Below are 23,789 nucleotides of genomic sequence, written 5' to 3'. Positions count from 1 at the left end.
TGATATTTCCCAAAGGGTAAGGGGCAGGCTGTCACAAGGCTGTTACCATGATTCTTAATTTTTTTGGTAGACTCCTTGCCTAATTGTCCACTCACCGCCCGTGCTCTTCATCGATGAGTGTTAACGTTAAAGGATTTTATAGATCAAATGTAGCAAGGGCCTCTCCTCCAAAGAACATTTTGTTCAAAGACATTTCTTTCAGATGCCTCATTTTGTGAAAGGGGAGAATGGAGAGTCCCTCAGGGCTGTGGTGAGCCCTAGGTTAGGGTGACATTGAATACCCTCTAGTGACAGATATGGGGGAGAGGGTGACTCACTGCAAAGGAACCACTTTCCCAAGTGGCACTGAGCAGTTTCCCTCGATAACCTCATGGAGGTAGCGGTTGCTCTGGCCCCTTCCGTTCTGCAGACCAGGCAGGAGGCCGATGGCCCGGCCAGCATGGATTCTTCCAGGTTGGTGGAAGAACCACAGTGAGGCCATACAGAGGCATTTCTGCTGCTGTCACCTGCCACTCCATGTTAGTGCCCTGGGTCCACCTTCTAGAGCTTCTTCCGAGCACCGGTATCTCTTTTGGTCTAGTCCTCAACTCTGCATGCCTTCTTCCATCACCTGGACAGCTGTTCAAAAACACCTTTGCGAGGGGTCCCACCTCCAGCCAGCTGAACCAGAATGTTTGGGGGGGGGGGCCTGGCACCACATTCTCCAAAAGCTCTCCAGGCGATTTGATGCTACAGCAGGGGCGGAGAGCCTCCCATTTAGTGCAATGCGTAGCAAGGAGAGAATTCACCTCAGAGGCATAGAAAAGAAAGATGGCTAAGAATCCATCTGTCCAAACAAGAAGGGAGGAGACCTGGCTTAGATCTTTAGTGGCAGGGATGTAACCTCTTTGGGCCTCTGTCCCTATGTATGAAAGAGTGTGTTGGACTCTGCTGAAGGACGTTCCAAACCACTCTGCCTTTTTCTCCTACCACTTATGAGCTCCCTGAGCCTTTGGGGAGAAGTTTTGGGGGTTTCATTTAGTTTTTGTCTTTGGTCTTTGAAAAAACCATCAGTTCCTTTTCTCTGCTAGATGCCATACTGAGTGCCTAACCTGCCCAGCTTCACCCAGCTAGTGTGGGTACAGCTGGGACTGGAACCCACACATATTGCCTTCCAAAGCCAGAACTCTGTCTACTATAGTATTTTCACATGGAGAAAACCCGACCCCTACCACTTGTACTTAGTACAAGCTTTACCCAGTAGGCTTTTGGCCAAGGTCTTCTGAAGGAGAAGCAGCTGTTCTCTGGAAGCTTCTGGAAATAGGGAACTTCCCAGAGACAGGAAACCGCTAACCTGGCAGACAAGAGCAGAGATCACTTGATTAACTGTCAGTCTAGAATTTTATGGTCCTCATTTAACCTCATTAATTGCAAACCAACTGAAAATAACTGTTTCCACTTTATGGAGGCCCAGTGTGGCTGCCTCTTTCCTAAGAGTTAGCCCACAACAAAGCTAGGACCTAAACCATAAACTTCTGACCATGTAGTCAATTGTCCTTTGTCCCCCCTGCCTCCTGATGGTTACTTTCCCACAGGACTTTCTGGTGGGTTGTAGGCCTGGTGTGAGACTCTCTGCGGAGTCGCATCTGCTTCTCACTGCATTGTGTACTAAGTTGAGAGACCAAGGTCATGTACATAGAGCATTCTACTCAGAACTATGTTTGCTGTTTTACTGGCTGTGCTATAAGTGTGTGTAGAGACTTTTGTTAAGATTTCGAACAAAACTGGCCTTTTAAGTCAGTCTTTCCTCCTTTTAACATATGTGCCACTAGCCAAGAAAAATAATTTATGATCCTGTGCACATATGTACACTCTAAAGTAAGTAATGTGACCATGTCGAGTCTATCCAAATTCTACAGCATCACCTAGGACCATTCAAAACATTCAGGACTGTTGTATTTCATTTTGAGATGAGAAGAAACAGATTGTAAGACATATGCCTTATAGGAAAAGAATCCCTTCTCTTTCCTTTTATCTGCTTTTCAAAGGCACAAAAATGGAAACCCTTAATGTCTCATAAGTACCATGTAATTTATCCCTGAAGTGCATGTGCATGCACGCGCGTGCGCATGCAAACACACACACACACACACACAAACACACAATTAACTTGGAAAGTATGGGAAGCATGAAATGAATAAGAAGCACTAAGGGTTTCAGATACTTACAAACAGTCATGTAGCTTACTAGCTTTTTAAACGCTATCAACCCCACGTGCTGTGCAGAGCTGGAGAGGAAAGTAGGCCCCTGGCCCCGGCTCTAAGTGCTGCACTCAAGCCCGATTACCACATCGAGGAAGAACGTGGACCTGTGTGCATTCAGGTCTCTCTGTCAGCAGGAGCTCCATACGGTTGCAAACAAAGGGGGTCTGAAGCCATTTTAGGAGACGTGCTGAAGAAAACTGCAGGAATTCACCCAAACAAAGAGAAGCAGTAGGTTCACGTCAGGGCTGTGGTCACACACCTAGGAGCAAGGCTGGGCTGGTTCTCCGATCTCCTGAAAGCCGTTCTAGCATTAGGGAGTGGAAGTTACAAGTACTGTGGCCAAGAGAAAGGACGTCTTTCCAGCGATGGAAAAGCTGGGAAACGAAATGGGCTCCTAGGGGTCCGCGGGTGGAGGGCCTACACTCAGCTTGCAGAACCCAGGTGGAGGGTGCCTGCCATGGGGCAGGTGGTCGGAAGGACCCCGTAGACAGGGCAGAACAGTGACCTCCAGAGCGCTTATCTTTTCCCCCCAGCGTACCTTCTCGCTCCACGCTTCTAACATCAAAAACAGTAGCTACCTGAGTTATATAAAGCCCTTCCACATTTCTCCTGGTTGAGCTGAGTCTGCGGATGAGCTCTTCTCAGTGTGTGTGGCCCACAACACTTATGCATATTAAACAGACACATTTCTATATTGAGGCTCATGTAGGGAAATCTGGACAAGAGTATTTTTAAACTTTTTCTCCGCTTTGGCTGGGGGAGGTGAGGATCTGTGTGGTTCCCTGAGATGGCGAAGTCACCTAACCCCAAAGGAGCCCTCACCCCAATCCTGACGTGTCTGCCTTTGTCCCCGTGTGCTTGATTTTCAGTATGCCATGTTTCTGTCGCTGGTGTTCCTGGCTGAGCTGGTTGCTGGCATTTCTGGATTCGTGTTCCGCCATGAGGTAAGTATACAGCAGAGAACGCAGTTAGAGGGTCTTCTGGGAAGAGGACTTTTAAAGCCTCTTGTAATGTGTGAGGGGCACACAGAGGTTAGCTGTGTCTCCAGCGGTCTCACTTCATAGGGGCTGAAATGCCAATAAAAATCTAAATGCAGGAATTTCACCAGACTCGAAACCTTAGGTGTGGATCCTCACTCCATTCTGTGAAAGAGCTCCTGCAGGAAGTGATTCTCCACCTTGTTTTAAAGCAGTGACCTTCGCTGTCAATCAAACATACTCTTTTTAAAACAGCAGCTTCGGCAAAAGGCCCAAGTGGGTGTCTATATAACGAGATTTCTGTGACTGCTTGATTTCCCCCAAACAGCCTGCACTCCCCTCTTCCCTCCCCAGAGCCCTGGCGGCCGCCCCTTGCCAGCTGGGGGTAGAAGCCAAGCCCAGGAGTGAGGAGCCCTGCTACTCTGTGTGGTGGCGAGGGGAAGAGAGGAAAGGGCCATCATGATCTGACACCCCTGCGTGGCTTTGTTTCGAAGTGACATGTAATAGGTTTAGACTTCAGAGGCTGGAGGAAAAGAATTCTGAATACTGTTTTGTGATCGTTAACTGTGGTTTCAAGGACATTGCTGGCTGTTTTGCATCCTGCGTGGCCCTCCTCCCATGGACTGTCGCTGGGGCTGCTCTATTGAGACAATGGGTAGACACTCGGGCAGAGACAAAATGCCCTCATGCTGTCTGTAGCCACCACGGTGTCCCCTGTCAGACATGTAGAGTGGTGACAGGTCAGACAGGGTACGTGCTACAGTCAAGCCCTGACGCTAACTCCCCCCATGGTCTGGTATTGTGTCCTGTAAATAGCAGTAAAGCCAGAAGTCAGGATGCTGTGTTAGAAAGCGGGGCGGGGGATAGCAAGATAAAGGTGGAAAACGCACCGAGGCTGTTGAAAGTCTGGCATGATCTGTCCTAGAACCTGTTTCTGTGCTTGGCCAAGTTCGGTTCCCAGTGAGCTAGCTCGTGGCGCCTTCTGCCCCTTTCCCCATTGCTCTGGTTTTCCTCTCACCAGAGGTGAGATCTCGGGTGTCGAGGCTGACTTCTAGAACCCATTTTGTATGGGTGTTGCATCTGGAATTAGACTCCCCATTTTTATTGTCAGGCGAGGTGAAACCTGATGAGGTCCTGGCCTCCACAGCCCCAGAGGTGCCCCTGACGCATGTGTGAACTCCAGACACAGCTGAGCCCCTGCCCGTTCTCCTCCCACATGCTGCCGTGACTGGGCTCCCCAGGGGGCAGGAGGAGGGATACCCAGGGCCTGGACACCCTCATCCAGCTTGCCCCCATGCCTCTGACACCCTGAGGGGAGTGGGAGGTAGGGATGTGATGCCACCCTTCGACGAGGGGCAAAGGGTTTGTTTCTCCAGTGGAAGTCTTCACAGTGGCCCGCTGTGGTACAGGGAAATGTGGACACAGCCAGGTGCAGTATCCACCTTGGCTTAGAAGCTCCGTGGGACTAGTGTCCACTGGTCCACGGGCAGAGCGCCCGGTATTTCCGCAAGGTGCCTGCCTCTGTGAGACCGGTGCCGTACTCAGTCCACTGCTTCCCACCAGGCCATTACTGTCATCTGCCGTCCTCCCCCTCCAGGGTCATTTTGGCAGTCAGGGGCAGTCTCACCAGACATGGGGAGCTGCGTGGTAACACACCTGACACGCCCCTTTCAGTGGGTTTCCAGGGGAACAGAGCTTGAGAGTTAACCCTCGGCCAAATGTGCTCCCAGAGGAGGAGGAAGGGTTTTGTGAACTACCTCGTAACAAGAAAAGTTCACGTCCTTCAGCCTCTCTTTTTGGCCTCGATAAAGACAGGTTAAGTGCAGGCTGGTTTTGCCCCACTCCTGTATGCTAGAACAGCGATCCGTGTCTGGTCACAGCGCCATCAGTCTTCCCACCCCTAGTGGCCTGCCCTTTGTTATTCTCCTGAGCGAGGGCAGGAAAAGTTACAGACAGAACGATGGCCATCAATCAATTTGAAGAAAATCAGGAGAAAAGCCAGGCCTGAGGTTGGGGCTCACTCTCACGGCTCTTTCAGAAGCTGGCCACGAGGCAGGCTTCTTTGTTTGGATTACAGATGAGGAAAACAGTTTTTAAAAAAAAAAAAAAAATTCCCGAGCTAATAAATCCCTCAGCGAATTTCCTGAGATCTTTTGTCTCAGAAAACAGGGCATTCCACCCCTACCCCCTGGCCTACATTGATTCAGAGATTTTTCAGAAGAGGCCATTTTGGGGTAGAATCCGGTACAAATCTGAGTCCGTTTGGGTGGCGGTGGACCAGAACCATATTCCTCCCTGCCTTCTGCAGATCAAGGACACCTTCCTGAGGACTTACACGGACGCCATGCAGAATTACAACGGCAATGACGAGAGGAGCCGGGCGGTGGATCACGTGCAGCGCAGCGTAAGTGACGTCAGGCCTCAGACTTGGGGGGTGCTGGGGGCGTGGGGCCATCGGCACTTGCTACTGACTACTGTCCTCCACTTCCATTGCCAAGAGTTCACACCCAGTCCTTGTCCAGGGTCCAGTTATCCGGGTAATTAGCATCAAGGAGACCAGTGCCTGTGGCTGGCCTTTTATCAGTATGAATTAGGAGCCTCCCAAGGAAAGCTAGCTTTGCCCTTAACACCCAAAGCCTTGGAAAGGAGGTGCTCAAGGTACAGCAGCCTTGCTTAGCACTGGCGCCCAAGGGCTGGCATTCTGGAAGTGGTTTCTTCAGGCTGAGTGGAGCACTCCGGTGAGCTGTGTTTACTGGCTTGGGCAGTGTGGTGGCGGTGAATGGTGGGCCTAGGAGAAGCCAAGGCAGGAGTGGGAGTGCCCCCAGGCTGCCTGGTGCTTTGCCGAGGAGCTGAGGGAAGTAGCTGTCCCCTGCCCAGAGGTGCTCAGGGGGACAGATGCTGGTGCCGAATCCTCCCGCTTCAGCTGGATCACCTAGGGAGCTCTTTGGGTGGGGCGCGGGTTCTGTGTTTTCCTTTGTCTTTTACTTCAGCATCAGTGTTTTTATTTTATTTTTTTGTTGTTGTTGGCATTTTGAGAACATTCCAAACTCAGCAGAAAACTTGACAGCAGAGTATAAGGAACCATATACACTTTACCCAGATTCAGTAATTCATTTCTACTTTTGCCCCATTTCCTTTGACATTCTCTACGTCAGAGGCTGGCACACTTTTCCTGGAAAGGGTCCTGTGGTCACTGTTTTAGGCTTTGAGGGCCATGCTGTCAGTCTGTGTCACGACTACACAGCTCTGTTCTGGAGGCACACAGGCAGCCATAGTCTGTGAAGGGCTAGGCATGGCCATGTCCCCCAAAGTTCTCACTGGGAAAAGCAGAGGGCAACACATAGTTTACCAACACCAGCACTCTCTTCCTCTTTTCTCCTTTCTCTTCCTCCCCACCCTTAACCATTTGCTTATTGGCATAGATCCTATGATCTATAAGCCTTAAAAAGAGCTTTTTAAAGCCTTTCTTATCTTGGCTTCCCCACCAACAAGCCTGGTTTAGTTGCTCCGTACCTGGAACAGCAGCCAGTCCACACAAGTGATTTCCGTGCAGAGCCGGGCCAGAGAACCCGGCTTTACTTTGTGGACGTGGTAAGAAAGCCAACACAACATGCAGTCTGGGGCTGGCTTCCTTCTCTCAGTTCAGGCAGGCTTCCCAGTGAGTACGAGCGTTCGTGGAGCCTCAGCTCACCTTTCCTCACCAAAGCTGTGCCTGTTGACTTAGGGTCTTGGCCCGAGTTCCTCGTCGAATTGGCGCACGCAGGGTGGTGGGGCGGGAGAGCACGGTGTCTGTGATCTGCACGCGTGGATTCACTCCCTTGCCCCCTCGACAGCTGAGCTGCTGCGGCGTGCAGAACTACACCAACTGGAGCACCAGCCCCTACTTCCTGGAGCATGGCATCCCCCCGAGCTGCTGCATGAACGAAACCGACTGCAACCCCCAGGACCTGCACAATCTGACCGTGGCTGCCACCAAAGTGAACCAGAAGGTAGGCTTGCTCTCAGCCCTGATGGGATCCGTGGTGAAGGCTGGGGGGGCTGGGGCTGGGGGGCTTTTGGTGGGTGTGCTTCTGTGAAACTGTGCCAAATGGATCAGAAATGGTAGTCTGGGCTAGAGGGCGGAGTCTTTCCCCGTGGCCCTTCCCTGTCTGGGACGAGGCACCCGAGGCCGTCCACTGCTGAAGGAGCTCCTGTGACTCAGCAGGAAGCGACCAGGCACCAGAAGGGAGGTTGAGCAACGGTTCCTGCTCACCTGGGCTGATGTCAGACAGGGAATGTGGCCTTTCTTCTTCCTGGCTGTCTTTCTCCTGCTCAATCTACCTTCTAAACATGGAATTCTTCACAGCTGGGTGCCAGTCCTTAGCAGGAAGGGGGATGAGAGTTGACAGACAACATCTGCTTCTGCCAGGATGGTGGCCTTTATTTTAAGGTATTCTCTGCTTGAGGAAAAGAAATCAGCAACTCCGCTTCAACTCACTGTCAACATCCTGACTCCCAAAGAAATCAGAGAGAGAGAGAGAGAGAACTGGCTAAAAGACATTGGAAAGGTAGTAGGTACTGAAAATGAGGGAAATAGAATTTCAGTCATCAGAAGGAAGACCAATTCTGTCTTCCACTTCACAGAGAATAGGGCGAAGGCACGATAAGACATGTTTGAAGACTGTGTCCGTAGTCTGAAAGATTTAGAGAAATGCCACATAGAAAATATGTTTTGGTAGAACAGAAGGGAGGAAAACACCAACGTTCTGTTGACTTCACCTGCTGTTATGCAGCCATCGGGTCAGTTTTCTTTTCTTACTCAGATAAAATTCTATTCTTCCAAGGTCTTCAACACTTGACGCGATCTGGGCCAACTGCTGAATAATTCATAGACAGTAGCCATCCTCTCAAGATGAGAACGTTAAGAGATGGCTTCTGTATTTTACCCATTTAATGTTGGTATTTGCAGCATAAATGCTGCAGAGCATTGTTGCCGTTCTAGAAATTCATTGTGTCTTTCTGGGCTTATGACCTGTTATGGACGCGATGCGGTCAGATGTTCCATGCTGACTGCTTCTTGTCTTAGCTAAGAAGACATCTGTTCCTCTTGGAATTTTCTTATGAACCCAAAGATTGAGCCTTCCTCTGTGTCTCATCGGTAAGATGACTTCTGGTCTCTTCATGGGCATCCCTACTGAGCCCCCAGAGATGTCCTCATTCTGCCATTTTACGAAGCTCTGAGCATACCCAGCTCCAATGTAGTGAGGTCTGAGCATGACAGAGCCCCAGGAGGTTGTTTGTGGATGCAGCACCCATCAAACTGGGTCGTCTTTTTTTACCCCCAAACTTCCTTTCCCTTTGTGAAAGTTGGGGATCTAAAAGTCAGGGACACGGGCTATGGCGTCCAACTCCAGTTTCAATTCTGGCTTAGCCACCTACTAGAGGTGACCTTTCTCATATTTTCTTATTTTTTCTCAACTGCAAAAGGGGGATGATTGTTCCTGCCTCTTAGGATCAGCAGGAGGACAGAACAAGATAGTCGCTACAGCACAGGGCCTGGCCCTGAGTAAGGACCAGAGAAACGTTAAGTGTGATGTTCAATGTCAGCTACAGTGCAAACAGCACCAGGGAGGTGGTGAAGTTTGTCTCCCTCTCTACCACACTGTCCTTCATCAGGAATGATGTAGCACGTCCTCAGAGGGAAGATCTTTGTTACTCTTCAAAGGCATGTTCGGAATCCTATCCTATAGTGCATCTCTATGATCTTTAGAATTCTTTCCAGAAAGAAAGATAGGGCACCATTTTTTTTCCCATTTCATTCATTGATAACCTGCAAACTGACCTCACTCCCTGTCTCCCCCCACCCCCCGACACACACACCCATCCTGCTTGATTTACATTTTCCGGGGCAACTCAGATACCTGGAAAGGGGGTTTAACTTCAACCTGGCTTTCTCTGTGGAGAAGTGAGGAGAGAGTGAAATTTGCCTACTGAGTCTCATTTCATGCCCACGGGGACCTCTGAGACAAATGAAGGCCCAGGTCTAAGTCTCAGAGGCCTCACCTGTAAAACACAGGAGATAGGGCTGGGGTGAATACCTAGTAGGAAACGCTCATAAACGTTAGCCCCCCTCTTCTGACTCCCTCCCCCAGGAGGCTTAAGCACCACCCCTGTAGTTCCACGGAATCGTGCTGCCTAGAATACACGCATTCTTAATCCCTGTGGATCCTTTCATGTCTTGAACCCTACGATTGAACAGCACTGAAAGGTGACTCTTGGCTCTCACCTGGCAGCCTGTGCAACCTGCCCTGTTCAAGTCCCTGGGAGAGAGCAGGGGGGAGGTGAGACTAGCTAAACAGGGTACTTATTGTTTTGTGTAGGGGACGGGATTTATTTTGGTTTTGCCAGCAGGATGTTGAAATGTCTACAGTTCGCGTGGCTGACAGCACTGACTCGGCCCCTGCTCCCTCGAATTCTTGACATTTTTTTTTAAGAGTGAGGGCAAGAGAGAGATTTCCCATCCGTGACTGTGTTGGTTTCGACATGCAGAGAGGGCAAGCAAAGGACCTGTTCTGTTTCTGAATGTTTCCTAGGACACTTAGCAGGTCTCCGTAGGTTTCTCTCATGCCTGACCACCAGGCTTTTATTTGAAGAAATGAAAAGAGATTGTTGTGGGCAGATAAGATCACAGTGTAGTAGGGAACATGAGGTAGAATGTAAACATGGCCTTGCCGTCTGCAGATCTGAGCTGAGATCTGGAGAATGGGCTCATGGGTCCCACCTCGTGAGTAACAGAGGAATCCAGAGGTGGAAAGTATTGATTTCAACCTTGATCTTATGCTGTTTACACAGTGACAAAGAAGTGAAATCACTTTCATCTCTTCATTTTAAGGAACCCTCCTACTGATAGGATTCATTAATTTGCTGTCTTCTTTAGAATGAAAAGCCATGGGAGAACTTTTCTTCTAGAAGAGTGTTCCGCAAGCTTTAATGGGCAGCTGAAACTCTAGAGATAGTGGTCACATTCATTAAAATTCATTAAAAATGAATAACCCAGGGATTTGGCAGATTCTGATGGAGGAAGTCTGGAGGGAGGCCTCAGATTCTGCATTTCTAGCAAATTCAGCAAATTCTGCTGCCCCTGGAAGATCCCCACTTTGAGGAGCAAGGTTGAGGGAGAACGATTTTGTCACAGTTGCAGTAATGGCAGAGACGCATGTTTCCAGTTGCTCTTGCTGGTTGGAGTGGGTTTACCAAAAATGTGATTGACTCTGCTCCGAGTCTCCTACAAATGGAACAGAAATCATGTCAGAAAAATATATTCCGCTTACATGCAGAATCGAAGTTCATAGGAAAAATACCTATGCCAAGGTATATTATAGAGTGAGAAAATCACCTGCCTCGCTTTTCTCTGGTCTTTATTGTTGGGTTTGGGTTTCCGTATCTTGAGGTGACCTACCACTGGCGTTGGACTGAATGAACTTCATCTCTCAACCTGACCATCACTGGGGGGAGAAGATAAGGTCATGATGGCCACCTGGGCAAAACACGGCCCTAGCCACTACCATCCGGGAAAGTGTTCCAATACCCATGTCTCTTCTTGCATTGAGTTCTTCCTAACCCAACCTGCTCTCCCTTCCACTACCTTTCGAAAAGTAGTGTGACAGATACTTTCACTAGTAAAAATGAAATCAGCAAGCAGTCTTCTACTACAAAGGGAGAATCAAATTTCAAAATTTCTCATGAGTAGAAGCAGATTTCCTTTCCCACCCGCCTCCAGGCTTCACATTTGCATCAGCTAACCAAGGAGTATAGTCGGCCCATTGCACTGAAAGCACGTGTCAGAGCGCTGCTGCTAAGTCAACACACTTCTCTGCAGACAGACTGCAGATGCATAAAATATCACTTATTAGAAGCTACAGCACTGGTAGAATTTTCCTAAGCTCTGAGAAATGTTAAATTGGTAATTTTGAATTCCAGTGTGGGAGACAGGGTTTTTTTGTGGTCTTCAGATATCATTGCAATTTAGTGTGCCTTTCTTGATAAACAAGAATCCTTTTTACCCTGTTTATGAAATTAATGTCTTGATTTCTGCAGACTTATATATTCAAGTAGAAGCCGTTTTTCAGAAAACTAGAAAAAAAAAACATGTCTTCTGAGACTATATAAGTCAGTTCAGAAATCTAGGCTGACTTGGCCCAGTTTCAAATAAATATACATATAAACACACAGACACACAGACACACACACACACACACACACACACACAGAATTCAACCTGTCAGGCATTTAACAGGAAGAGTCAGCTTGTGCCTTTGCACTATGGGCGATACACAAAATTTGGTGTTTCCTACTTGGACCAGGTAATCCCGAATAACAACAGCAAACAAACTTGTTTAGCAACCTGGTTGAACTCCAGCCAGATCATTTATTTTTAAGAAAGGTGATTGACTTTATCAGTATTACACTAACATCGAAATTGATAAAACGGGTGTTGGTTTTAATCACAGCATTTGGAGATTTCATTGTATGTGAATGGAAAATTCACTTCATTTTATGGACGAAGTTATTGACACCTAGAAAGGAGAAGTGAGGGAGCGCCTTGGTGACTCAGCCGGTTAGGCATCCGACTCTTGGTTTCGGCTCAGGTCCTGATCTCAGAGAATCTGCTTGAGATTCTCTCTCTCTCCTCCTCTCCCTCTGCCACTCCCTGAACTCTCTCCCTCTCTCAAAATAAATAAATCTTTAAAAAAAAAAAAAAGGAGATGTTACTTGTTCAAGGTCCCATAGTAAATTTATGGAAAGGAAGACTATAAAACATAGCTTTTTCCCTGTTAAAAAAAAAAAAAAAAGCTTAAGGGTCTTCTTAGGAAGAACCCCAAAACACAATAAAGATGGCAGGCATTCACCACCCCACAACCTGATGATTTCACTTTATTTTTCTAAGATTGTGTCACTTGTTATCAAAATGCTAGTATCCGTGTTTATTATGCTGAGTCTTCCTGTGCAAGGATGTGGAATGCCTCTGTACGGTCGGAGTCTGCGGGATTGTTTCGTAGGTCTGACAGATGTCCTGCTACACTTCATCCTACCGCTGAAACATTTCTGGATGAAACGACATATCTGGGACTTGTTTTAAAATAGTCCAGCCAGGGGAGGTGATTTAAATGAAACCAGATTGGCTACATGTTCATTGTAAGGTTAGAGAAAGGGTCACTTGGGAGGTCACCGTACTACTCTCTGTACCTTTACTTATGTTCGAAATTTTCCTTTTTTTGAGTTTGGACAGAATGCTAGTGAGTTCCTAGGGTGAGAGGCAGCTGGATTTGCCGACTACGGGTCGGAGCATAGTTGACCCGTAGGTTAACACAGCTCAGTCTGGCCTGGGTGTGAAATGTGTCTCTGAGGCCCCGACACGCTCTCTCTCTCTCTGTTTGCAGGGTTGTTATGATCTGGTGACCAGTTTCATGGAGACCAACATGGGAATCATCGCCGGAGTGGCTTTTGGAATTGCGTTCTCCCAGGTAGGCTGTGTAATTGTGCGGTCAGGCCTGGCCTTCCCCAGCCTTCTGCCCTGGCTTCCTTCCCCAGGCTCCCGATTCCCTGCCTGGCCCCCCTGGGCCTTGGGAGAGGCTGATAGATGGGGTTGGAGCTCCTTGCTCATTAGTCCTCAGGTCATCTGTTTATTGATTTTTCTTCTTCAACTTAAATGAAGTTTTGCCATCAAGGGAATATCGGTTACAGTTCAACTAATGACTAGCTCCAGAAAACAACTTGCTGCTTCTGTAGGTCAAATGGAGGTTAACTGAACCAAGCGCTGGCTTAATTGGAGCATAAACAACTCGAAACGTCAAATGGCTGATCTGGGTTTGGGGGGGAGGCTCTTTTTTCCTGGTTGACCTGTCCCTGTTTTGTTCTTCATTCCTGTTGATTATGCATGAGCCGTCTCCTTTTATAGAAAGCCTACAGTTAGCGAACTTTGTCTGGCAATCATTACTTTCATCCTAAGTTTGACTACAGTTCCTTATGATGGAAGCGGAATTCTTGTCTTTTAAATTGTGCAGCCCTTTATCTCCATCCAGCCTCTCTAAAATAACAGGAGAAGTCATTCTTCCATTGAAGTGTGCCACGCAGACTCATGGATAGAACACGATTAAGCGGACTCTAAACTTTGGCCCACCTCAACCCAGCAGCACAGTACCCCACAGGCGTCTGATCTCCCGGCCAAATGATCACATTACTGCGACGACAGAGCTCTGGGTGGGAGGACTGGCATGTATACTTAACAACCAAATGAAAACTTGGTGTATGTTTAACTCCAAATTTTTTCAGACCAACAGATCATTTTTCCAACAAAGCCCAATTAACGTTCTCTCGGTAATGTTTCCACCACTCTAATTTCCCCTGCCTGAATTCCATCTTTGCTCTCTCGGACTATACTTACCTTTTCCCTGCCCCCCCCACCTCCTTCCTTCCTGCCTAGCAGTGTAGGCGCACGTTCGTTCTAGCCAAGTTCGTTCTTCAAACGTTTTAATTGAAATACACATAGACGGAAAAGTACGTAAATTATAAATGCACAGCTTAACAAACCAGCACAATGTGAACATACGTGCGTCACCCTCACTTAGATCAAGGATTAGAACATGGCCCTAGTCGTTTTTGCAGAGAAAGGGTTTCACCGCAGGTCAGTTGACAAACTTCTTCCTCAGCAGGGACGAAAACCTAGGTGACATTTCATCTCACAAGAGCATGTGGACTCATCCCACGGGAGTGTGTGCTCCTTGTGGTCTTTTACCATGCTTCTTCGTTGTTGGCAGCCCATGAAGGGAATTACACCCTCAACACGCCAACACGCAAACCAAGATGGCACCACAAACCACGCCATTTCGTCTCCAGAGATGTTTCCCAAAGAGTTGCTGCCCCAGACTTTCTTCCGACGGCTATTGCGTTTCAGGGAGGCATCTGTAAAGGCCAAGGGATGTGTCAGGGGATCCGGGACCCACATCTGAGCCAGATGTGCAAGGTGCACTGGGGAGCTTGCATATTCATCTGTGCGTGTATATGCAGGGTCACGTTGATGTCACCGACAGGCCAGACGCGTGCTTGGTGGCTGGGGACGACTGTCCCCTCGGAGGAAAGAATACAGGTGAAGTCTCCCCTAATGGCTCTCCTAGAACCACAAAGGGACCTGATGCCAGTACTCTCTCCATGAGGAGAAGAGAACCTCACAGAGCCTGGAATCTCATGGATAAAAAGTTATATGATCTAAGAATATTCCCGCACGGCCATAAGGGGCATGGGTGATTCTCCCGTTTTCATTAGTGAAGTGAGCCAAGTCATGAAGATTGCGATGAAGACCTCTCTTCCTCTCTCTCATGCTTCACTGGGAAGGGGAGGGGAGGTATTTCTGCTTTAGACAAATCGCCTGATGAGCATGAATCTGTCTGTCTTAACCTTGAAGAAATCCCCGACGTGGGGATTGTGGAGTTTGCTCTGTGGCCTTCTGGGGCAGTGAGAGAGGGGCCAGCGTCCCTGAGGGAACCCCCACACAGAAACTCTGCAGAGATTTTAGGGCTCATCAAGGTACCACATCGTTGCTGGGTTAAGACAACAGAACACAAAGCCCAGGGGCATCGCCTAGCCAATCCCATTCACTCGCAAGACCGGACAGGGGCAGTGAGGCGGAGACTTGAGACCTGCCATGCTCAGCTGGAAGCAGGCGAAGAAGAGCCGTAGCTGCCTTTCCCTAGCGGGATGTGCTAGGAGCCTCGGGGTTCCTGGCAGCTGAGGTTGGCTTCCAGATACCAGTAGATCCAAGGCCTTTCTGGGACAGCGGTGGCCACTTACCAGCTGCCAATTCAGGAAGAACCAGCCACACTGGTCCTGGTCAATGACCCAGAACCAAAGCTTTAGCCACATGTGCTCAGAATTTTTAGGACTAGTATCAGAGCAAAACCTAGTGAATGTTGGCTGATTTAGGTGAATCAGTCATGTTGGCTGACGTCTTGGCCTTCCTGTACTAAAGGAGGTTCTACTGAGGAGATGCCAAAGTAGGTAGGAAAGAACAGAGCTCTGTCACACATCCTCCCTCTCTCTCTCTCTGCCCTCTCCCTCTCCTCTCCCTTCCTCCTCCCCTTTCCTCACCCACCTCCACCCGCTCCTTGCCCTTCCCCTCACCTGCTCTGCTGACATCCACATCCACACTATCATCTGTGGAAAAGAACTGGCCTTGCTCATCTGTCATGTCAGAAAGGAAAGGTGCTATAGAGTACAAGGCAGACGAGCCGAGTCGAGCCTTTCCACAGACTGCGCAAAAACTCTGTCCCTGGTTAGCTCCTTTAGCCAACTGAAAGCCCTTGAGTTCTGTTCTGGGCACCATGATTTGCGTAGACATTCAATGTTTCTCCTACAGGCTCCCATGGCCTGAGCCCTATCAAGGGAAAACCCATTTGTCTACACTCGATGGGCAGGTCCTGCTCCCTCTGAATTAATTCCTAGCAGGAAGTTGAGTGTTTTGATAGGCTGCCTCTTCCCTAAATCTTCTGCAGGTACTCTCACTCAAGACAGCTTGGAGAGGGAGACACACACAAGCAGAGTGTGAGTGCGTGCGCGTGTGCCCATGTGGAGGGAGAGGGAGAGAGTGGAGGAAAATGGGAATATCACCACCCTCACCCCACCCCCCACCCTTAACATGACCCAGTGCCAAAGCTGAGGGTGTCTGACACTTACCCCATTTGTGATGCTGCCCCTGACCTTGGTTGGCTTCTGCTGTGGGTTGCAAATGGGGAGTGGCAACGCTCCCACATCCAGTGTAGACAGACACACGGCCTTGCTGGATGTGGAACGTGTTAGGCTGGATTAATCCTCCACATCACAGAATAATCCTGAATGGGGACAGTAGAGCTATTTTCCAGAAGTGGACGGTTGAGTGGCTTGCTTGAGTCTGGGCTCAAGATCCAAGCTTACAATTCTGACCTCTCCACCCGGCCGGCTCTATTAAACTTTGGCACCAGGGATCACCCTTGTTCTTGTCTCAGGAAGCACCTAAAGGGAACTTGTTCTGTGCTTTTATAATGAAAGGGGGGAGTCTGTGAAATTGAAAGGAAAAAGGTACTCATCAAAAAATACAGATCCTCCTCCTATCTATCCATCCCCTGACCCGCACCCCTTCGGGGCCTCCCCCAGGTCCCACAGGCTGCTGGGATGATTCATTATGAGTGAGGAACTCTCTTCTGGAACTTGTTGACCTTTTCCATGTAGAGGTCTGGACGAAGCTGTTCACAGACTTGATGAGATGTGGCCAAAGAAGGCTAACGGGGATCTTTACTTATTTCCCTTCTATCTTCAGAGCCCGAGATGGTCCCGAATAGCATTTATACAGTTTTATGTCAAACCAGATTCCTTGGCGCATGCCCATGACACGGAACCCCCACCTCGGTCATCCGCACACTACCCCCGACCCCCCGGCATTACAAGGATCTAAGCTTTTGACCTATTGCTTGTCACTTGCTTGTTCAGAAAGTGGCCTTTACAACTTTGCTGTCCTCTCTGTGGACAGGAATCAGGAATTGGGCCACCTTTGCCTCCCATGGCGATGGCAGGGGCAATGCCCTCGGCCCATCGCCCCTTACCTCTCTAGTTTTTGCTGACCTGAGGCCCCACCTCTCTCGCGCTCCTCTCTCCCACCTCTTGGCATCTGCCGGGTCCCTGGTGACTTGCAGAGCCCCTGTGAGGCAACCCATGTCGCTCGAGCTTCACGGCGTTCAGACCTCACAGGCTGTCTCTGTGGGAGGGCCTTTACGAAGTCTGGAGTCAGCCTTCTGTTAAGTAGAGGTCCTTTCTTCTCTCTCCGCCTCTCTGGCTTCTCAGTTCTTGAAGCGGCAAAATGTCCTAGAGGTCCCCATGACGCAAAAGGAAGCAGAATATAGTACTAACAAGGCAGAGAGTGGTAAAAATAAAATGTAACCTCAAAAAAACTAGATGAAGATGAATTATAAAGTCTTTGTCAACCAAGTATAAATAATCTGATCTAAAACTCTGGAGGCCGTCAGACAGCAGGCCTTTCACCGGCCACAGGAATGGCAAGGGGTGGCTCTGGGGTCTCCGTCCTGAGGGGTTCCAGCGTGAGAGACCAGCCCCCTTTTCCTCTTTCTATCCGGGGCTTAAAGCGGGAGTCTGGCCCAGTGCCTACTTCCTGCAGCCTTGCTACACACCAGCAAGACACTTCTTGGGGCACACAGTGTACCTCTACTCTTTGAGGGGCTTTACCCATACAGTTAGCGTGAAACAAGGTTTTGTCAAAATAAGGCTGGGCTTTTCTGGCTACAGAGGAACTGGGTCTAGTGTCACGCAGGTGTTTGTCCTGACTCACACTGAGGCAGAGGCCCTGACTTTGGCTAAACAGCTTCCCGTCACGTACCCTGAAATCACCCGGTAACAGCTGCTATGAAGTATGGGACCCTCCCCCAGCTCCTGACTTTCCATTAACTTGGTACTTATGGAGGTGGGAGGGCGAGGTTTCTCTCAAATATGGTAAAAACATGAGAGCAAATTTGAAATCCACAGCCCTGTGAAGAATCCAAAATGCCTACTACACCCCAAATCCTAGTTTTTATTACACTAGAATTAAATAAAATAAAAGCCAGTGTGTGAAAAATACTGTTTTCAAATAGCTTCTATGATCCTCAGTTCAGGATGCTTTTTTTTTTTTTAAAGGAAAACAAATTTCTTAGTAGATGTTAAAAAATAACTTTAAAAATTCTATCTTCTTCCGTGGGCAAACAGAAGGTATGTTCTTGCCCGAGAAATAGAAAACACAGTAAGGTTTTTGTTTTGGTTTGGTTTGGTCTGGTTTGATTTTTTGTTTTTTGAAAAACATCTTTTTAAAAAATTTTTTATTTTCATTCAATTTAGTTAACACTATGTTATTAGTTTCAGGGTAAAATACAGTAAGTTTAAAACCAAGTCGCTTTCATTTGTAGCCATATTTTTAGAAGTTCTTGTTTCTGTGACAAAGTATGTCCAGTGCTTAAGAATGATGCTATTCCAAAAAAAAAAAAAAAAAGGGCACCTGGGTGGCTCAGTGGGTTAAGCCGCTGCCTTCGGCTCAGGTCATGATCCCAGAGTCCTGGGATCGAGTCCCGCATCGGGCTCGCTGCTCAGCAGGAAGCCTGCTTCCCTTCCTCTCTCTCTGCCTGCCTCTCTGCCTACTTGTGATCTCTCTCTGTCAAATAAATAAATAAAATCTTAAAAAAAAAAAAAAAAGAATGATGCTATTCCTGTTTGGAGAGGGGGAAGTGGAGGCACATGCAAACCTTCCCTGAAAGCAGAGATTTTAAATACAAGACATAGGTAAGCATCCTAAGGAGTCTTCTGGCTGTGTGGCTCAAGCATCGCCATGGAGGCCAGGAGCATCGGAAAGCACTGAATTACGGGAGCACTGCTAGCCTCTTAGTGGCGTGGTAACTCTCCGAAGTGCCTCCGGCACACGTATGAGCTCAACAGGGAAACACGAAATGGATCACCTTTATAACGAAAAAGAGTTTAGGAACTTGAAATCAAATAAAGAGATGCCCACCGAAACCCCTCCGTCCAGAGTTTGCAGGGCAAGGCAGGAGGGAGCCCTCATAGCGTGAAACCGAGGAGCGATTCTAGAAAGGGCAAGGTCTAGGCTGACCTATAGGAGTGGGTTGCGAGCGAAGGGGCTGTCCTCTGATGGGAAAGAGGGTGGAACCTTAAGCTCTATGTGAGCTACCAGTGTGGTTTGGGGGAAAATCATTTAACGTCCCCTGAGCCCGTTTTCTTATCTGGAAGGTTGGGATGATAATATTATACGAAGATATGGTGCGGGTTAAATAGCTTAATACACTTGAAAATGCTGTACCTCTCATGCTTGTTTTTTTGGCCCAAATCTGATTTTTAGGAGAATCAAGTGTGTTAGGGGCGCCTGGGTGGCTGAGTTGGTTAAGCGTGTTAAGCGTGGTTAAGCGTGTGACTCGGTTTCGGCTTTGGTCATGATCTCAGGGTCATGAGATTAACCCCCAAGTGGGGCTCTGTGCTGGGTGTGGAGCCTGCTTGAGATTCTCTCTCTCCCTCTCCCTTTACCCCTCCCCACCTGTACTTTCTCTCCTTCCCCACCCCTCCCCTCTTAAAAAGTATCAAGTGTGTTCTGGTGTATGTTGGCCCCAGAAATTAGCAGTTCTAATAAAAAGAGAGAAACTATAAGGTTCAAAGTCCTTACAGTCATTGGGTGGGGGTTAATTTGTGTCATGTGGCCCAGAATTCTGGAGGTTACAGCCATGGTTCCTGTGGTGATTTGCTGGTTTGGGCAGGATACTATATGTTTTATGGCACAAAAATGATGGTGGACCAAGCCTTGGTAAGAGATAGGGTAAATCCAATAAGGTGGTGATTTTTCCTCACCTGATGGAACTTATGGTTTTTATATTTCACATCATAGTTTTACTTTTAAAAATGAAGATAAGAATCTGGAATTTCAGCAAGAGAGGTAGCCGTGTTTCAGGAGTTGCCCTGAGCCACAGTGGGACCTGCTGTGGCTGCATGTGTCCCACCTGTAAAATAAGGGTGACCACGTGGCCTGGATGAATTGCTTCTCTCACCTGTAAGGCTTGTTGATGCACCAGCATTGGGCGCCAGCCCCCCAGAGCATCAGAGTCCGCAGGTCTGAGTGGAAACCAAGATGTAGGCCAAAAATATCTACATGGTTAGAGACAAAGAGAAGTTTAAGCCTTGATGTCCCTTTTCCCCTAATCCAACACCTACAGCTCTCAAGCCATGGCTTTCTTACCTCAACTGGCAAACTCGGTCAAGAATAGCGTCTCGTTGCCTCAAGGAAAGAGTGATGATCCTGTTGGCCATGAATGCCTGAGGGATCACACCGTGTTGAAATATCTTCTGAATGGGTGTGTTTGGCCTTTTTGGGCATACCTTGCTGATTCTGTGGTCCTTCCATTTTTTCCCCCTACTCTCTTTACATATGAACCAATCGTCATACTGCTTATGTGTCAAAAGTTGTTTTTAAGCAGCCAGAGCATGCTGGACTGGAACCTTATGGCCAGTTCTGGAAACTCCAGTTGTCCTGCCCTAGTGGTCAGACTCTCTAAGTCCTGGATCTCACCAGTGAAATCACGTTTGATCTTTTTCGTTAGTGCCCTTTTCCTTATTCGCATACAAAAGCACTTGGTTGTTAAAAATGACATCTGGGGGGTCAAAGAAGTGTGCAGTTCAGGGACTTGAGACTGTGGTCTTCCTTTCTCTCCTGGCAACAGCTGATTGGCATGCTGCTGGCCTGCTGTCTGTCCCGGTTCATCACGGCCAACCAGTATGAGATGGTGTAAGGAGAAGGTGAGTGCATGCGGAAGTGTTTAATTTCAGGGTTTTCCCTCTGGGGCACACGCTGCCCTGCAAAGGGACAAGGGTACCGCCCAGCCACTTAGCTACTTGAGCTCGGCGCCATCTGCGCATGCGCTGAAACCTCGTTTCTGTGGCTTGGGGGCGGGAGAAGGGGGCGGGGTATGAAACGTCTGAATGCTCCCTGTAGCTTATTCCCTTCTTTTAAGTCCCTGTTAAGTCACTCACATGTTTTCGTTTCTCCCGCAGTCTTTCAAGCACGATGGAATGAGAGACCTCTCTTAAAAACGAACCATAGCACTCTCCGAAAGAATTCCAGAGGATGTTAGAGCACAGCACCTAACACACCCACCCCGCACTCCCTAATCCCCCAGCCAGTGCCCCAGTGACCTGCCCACGCGGTCTCCACTCCGCCTTCCAGACCGCATCCCGTGTAGCGTTCCATTTTGTGAAGCCCCGTCGTGCCAGAGTGTAGCCAGGTTCCCTGCATCCAGTCCTAGTGGACCCCACCTGAGGCCCCCTGTGTGCCAGCTCCTCCATCTGTACTTGGTCCGACTGTAGCTCATTGTAGGTGACTGGTTATCACACCACCCCTGGCCCCGCCGGGCCCTGCATGGAGTGTGGAAGGTTCCCGCTCACCCTTCATCATGAGTGATAAACCCCATACCCCTTGATGTAGATAGGCTGATAGCGCTCTGTTCTTTTGGCTTAATCTCCTTTTGGTTTGGTTTTCCCTTTACTAAGACTCTGTTCCTACCTTCTTCAGGCTGCCTAGGATATGTAGAGAGACATCAGTAACCATCCGTGAGGAGAAAAAAGCCTGCATCATGCATAAGGACACAGTTGAGCGTTAGGTGGCCTCCTGACTCATTATTGTTACATGCCTGGGCACATGTGGACGGTTTAGTGACCCCCATGACTTTTGGATGAAACCTATATAATCCTTTTACCAAGCTGTATTGTCGCCTCCTGTGAAGGAAATAGTATCACTTCTGTTCTTCCCCAATTAATTGCTCTTGTGTTCTTTTACTTCTTTCTGTATTTTTTTCTTTGCATCAACATTTCGGACATTGAGGACCTCAGCAAATCAGTTTAAAAATGAGTGTGAAGGGGGAACTAAAGTCAAAATATTTTTAGAAGATCTTAAACAATGCCTCTGTCTAGCATGCCAACAAGAATGCATTGATATTGTGAACATTTGTGATACATGTATTAATAAATAGAATCATTACAAATTGCTGTGTTTTGTTCTTTGCTTATCGTGTAAGCTTCTACGCACGAATTTCTACTTCGCCTTGCTCCATGGGTGATTGGGAGTGGATCATCTTACGCGCTGCCACACCCCTCCACGCATGGGCCCACACCGCCATGCGCACGCCCACCCTTCTACGCATGCGCCCACCCTTCCACGCATGTGCCCACCCCACCGAAATAACCTTGGGCAGTGCAAAAGCCAAAGGGTCAGGCTTCTTTATGGACGTTTCAGAAGCTTGAGTCATTTATCATGAGGAGGATATATTGTTGGCTGTGAAAATAGAAGCTTCATACTTTTGCAGACTAGAGGCAGAAAGATTTCAGCAGAGCTTTCAAAACTCAACGTCATTTGCAAGGAAAAAAAAGGAAATGGACATCTATTCTCTCCTTCCTTGTTTCGAATGAGCATTCTTCCTTTCCTTCTTTCTTGTCTGGATTGAAGAAACTCAGTCTGGAGAAGAGATGACATCAGACCATGCAGTCGTCCCCATGCCCTGGTTTGTACTGAAGTATGGAATCCATACGCTTGATTTAAGCATTTTAGCAATAGGTGGAGTATAGATTATCTGTGATCTGTATTTTCCTTCTTAATGAGTCACCTTAAAAAAAAAAAAAACTGGGGCGCCTGGGTGGCTCAGTGGGTTAAAGCCTCTGCCTTCGGCTCAGGTCATGATCCCAGGGTCCTGGGATCAAGCCCCACATCGGGTTTCCTGCTCAGCAGGAAGCCTGCTACCCCCCCCCCCCCTGCCTGCCTCTCTGCCTACTTGTGATCTCTGTCAAATAAATAAATAAAATCTTTAAAGAAAAAAAAAACTAATGAAAGCATATATTGATCTGTCCCAAAAAAAGTGGATCTAAAAACTCCCTCTTCACTGTAGAACAGATAGTTCTTCTTCAAAGGGTCAACATTTTTAGAGAATTAAGGAGATCTTTCTTGGAGTTTCCATGGGTTTTTCTTTAACTTCTTGTGTTGCATTGTTAGCTCATTAATTTGTGCTTAAAAAAAAAAAAGGTGTTGATTTAGCTGCATTTCAGTTTTGGTTTGCAATTTTTGTTGTCTTTTATTCCAGACATTTTGCAGTTTTCTTTAGGATTTATGCACTGAACCAGATAGGAATTTTTTTTTTTAATTCTTAATTTCCAAATGTGTACAGTTTGAGGCTGCGTTTTTGTTCCAACAAACTTGTTTTGTAAGATAAAGATTATTTTTGTTGAGGCTTGCTTTGTGTCCTAGCATATGGTCCATGTTTGTTCTGTATGTGTTTGAAAGCTTTGTGTATTTTCTAATTATAGGTTCAGGGTTAGAAAAAGGTTGTAAATGTATTCAAATAGTCAATTTTAGGACTATTGTTGAAGTTGTATGTTCTTAGGAATATTTTATCCGTTTGACCTATCAGGTTCTGAGAAACATACTTAAAATCCCCTGCTGGGGCTGTGGATTGATTCTGTCAGTTTTTGCTTCGTGTATTTTTAAAAAATATTTATTTATTTGGGGCGCCTGGGTGGCCCAGTGGGTTAAGCATTTGCCTTCTGCTCAGGTCACAATCCCAGGGTCCTGGGATCAAGCCCCACATCTGGCTCTCTGCCTGCTTCTCCCTCTCCCTCCACTGCTCCCCCTGCTGGCACGCTCGCTCTCTCTCTCTCTCTCTCTCTGTCAAATAAATAAATAAATACTTTAAAAAAATGCATTTATTTATTCCTCAGAGAGGAAACACAGAAGCAGGGGGAGCGGCAGGCAGAGGGAGAAACAGGCTCCCCCATGCAGGACTTGATCCTAGGACCTTGGGATCATGACCTGAGCTGAACGCAGACACTTAACCTACTGAGCCACCCAGGTGTCCCTTGCTTTGTTTATTTTAAAGCTATATTGTTAAGGACATGCAAATTCAAGATTATGTTTCATTGATTAATTACTTCCTTTGTTATTGTGGGCCGACCCTCTTTATCCCTAATTATGATTTTTCTT

General features: G+C 47.8%; 1 protein-coding gene and 1 long non-coding RNA gene across 3 annotated transcripts in view; one reads left to right on the top strand and one right to left on the bottom strand.

Annotated features, from left to right (window-relative positions):
- TSPAN7 (tetraspanin 7) overlaps nt 1–21,804 on the top strand; it is a 121,635-nt gene extending 99,831 nt beyond the window's left edge. The window contains exons 3-8 of the mRNA XM_047716300.1: nt 3,113–3,187; nt 5,529–5,624; nt 7,054–7,209; nt 12,640–12,723; nt 20,488–20,563; nt 20,819–21,804. Coding sequence (XP_047572256.1) covers nt 3,113–3,187; nt 5,529–5,624; nt 7,054–7,209; nt 12,640–12,723; nt 20,488–20,556 — 480 coding nt within the window. The 3' untranslated portion in view covers nt 20,557–20,563; nt 20,819–21,804. The remainder of the gene's footprint in view (nt 1–3,112; nt 3,188–5,528; nt 5,625–7,053; nt 7,210–12,639; nt 12,724–20,487; nt 20,564–20,818) is intronic.
- Nucleotides 14,057–16,982, bottom strand: LOC125092051 (uncharacterized). 2 transcript variants are annotated; one of them, XR_007124814.1, is made up of 3 exons: nt 16,886–16,982; nt 15,929–16,083; nt 14,057–14,161 (listed from the first exon to the last, which is right to left on the bottom strand). It is a non-coding gene; the product is annotated as an uncharacterized LOC125092051 (long non-coding RNA). The 2 variants fall into 2 exon arrangements; XR_007124813.1 differs by having other exon boundaries at nt 16,831–16,977.
- Nucleotides 21,805–23,789: the final 1,985 nt, after the last annotated feature.

The sequence above is a fragment of the Lutra lutra genome, chromosome X (assembly GCF_902655055.1).
Source record: "Lutra lutra chromosome X, mLutLut1.2, whole genome shotgun sequence".
Taxonomy (NCBI): domain Eukaryota; kingdom Metazoa; phylum Chordata; class Mammalia; order Carnivora; family Mustelidae; genus Lutra; species Lutra lutra.
The sequence above is the reverse complement of the archived record's forward strand: the minus strand, read 5'-3'. Positions and strand labels throughout refer to the sequence as shown.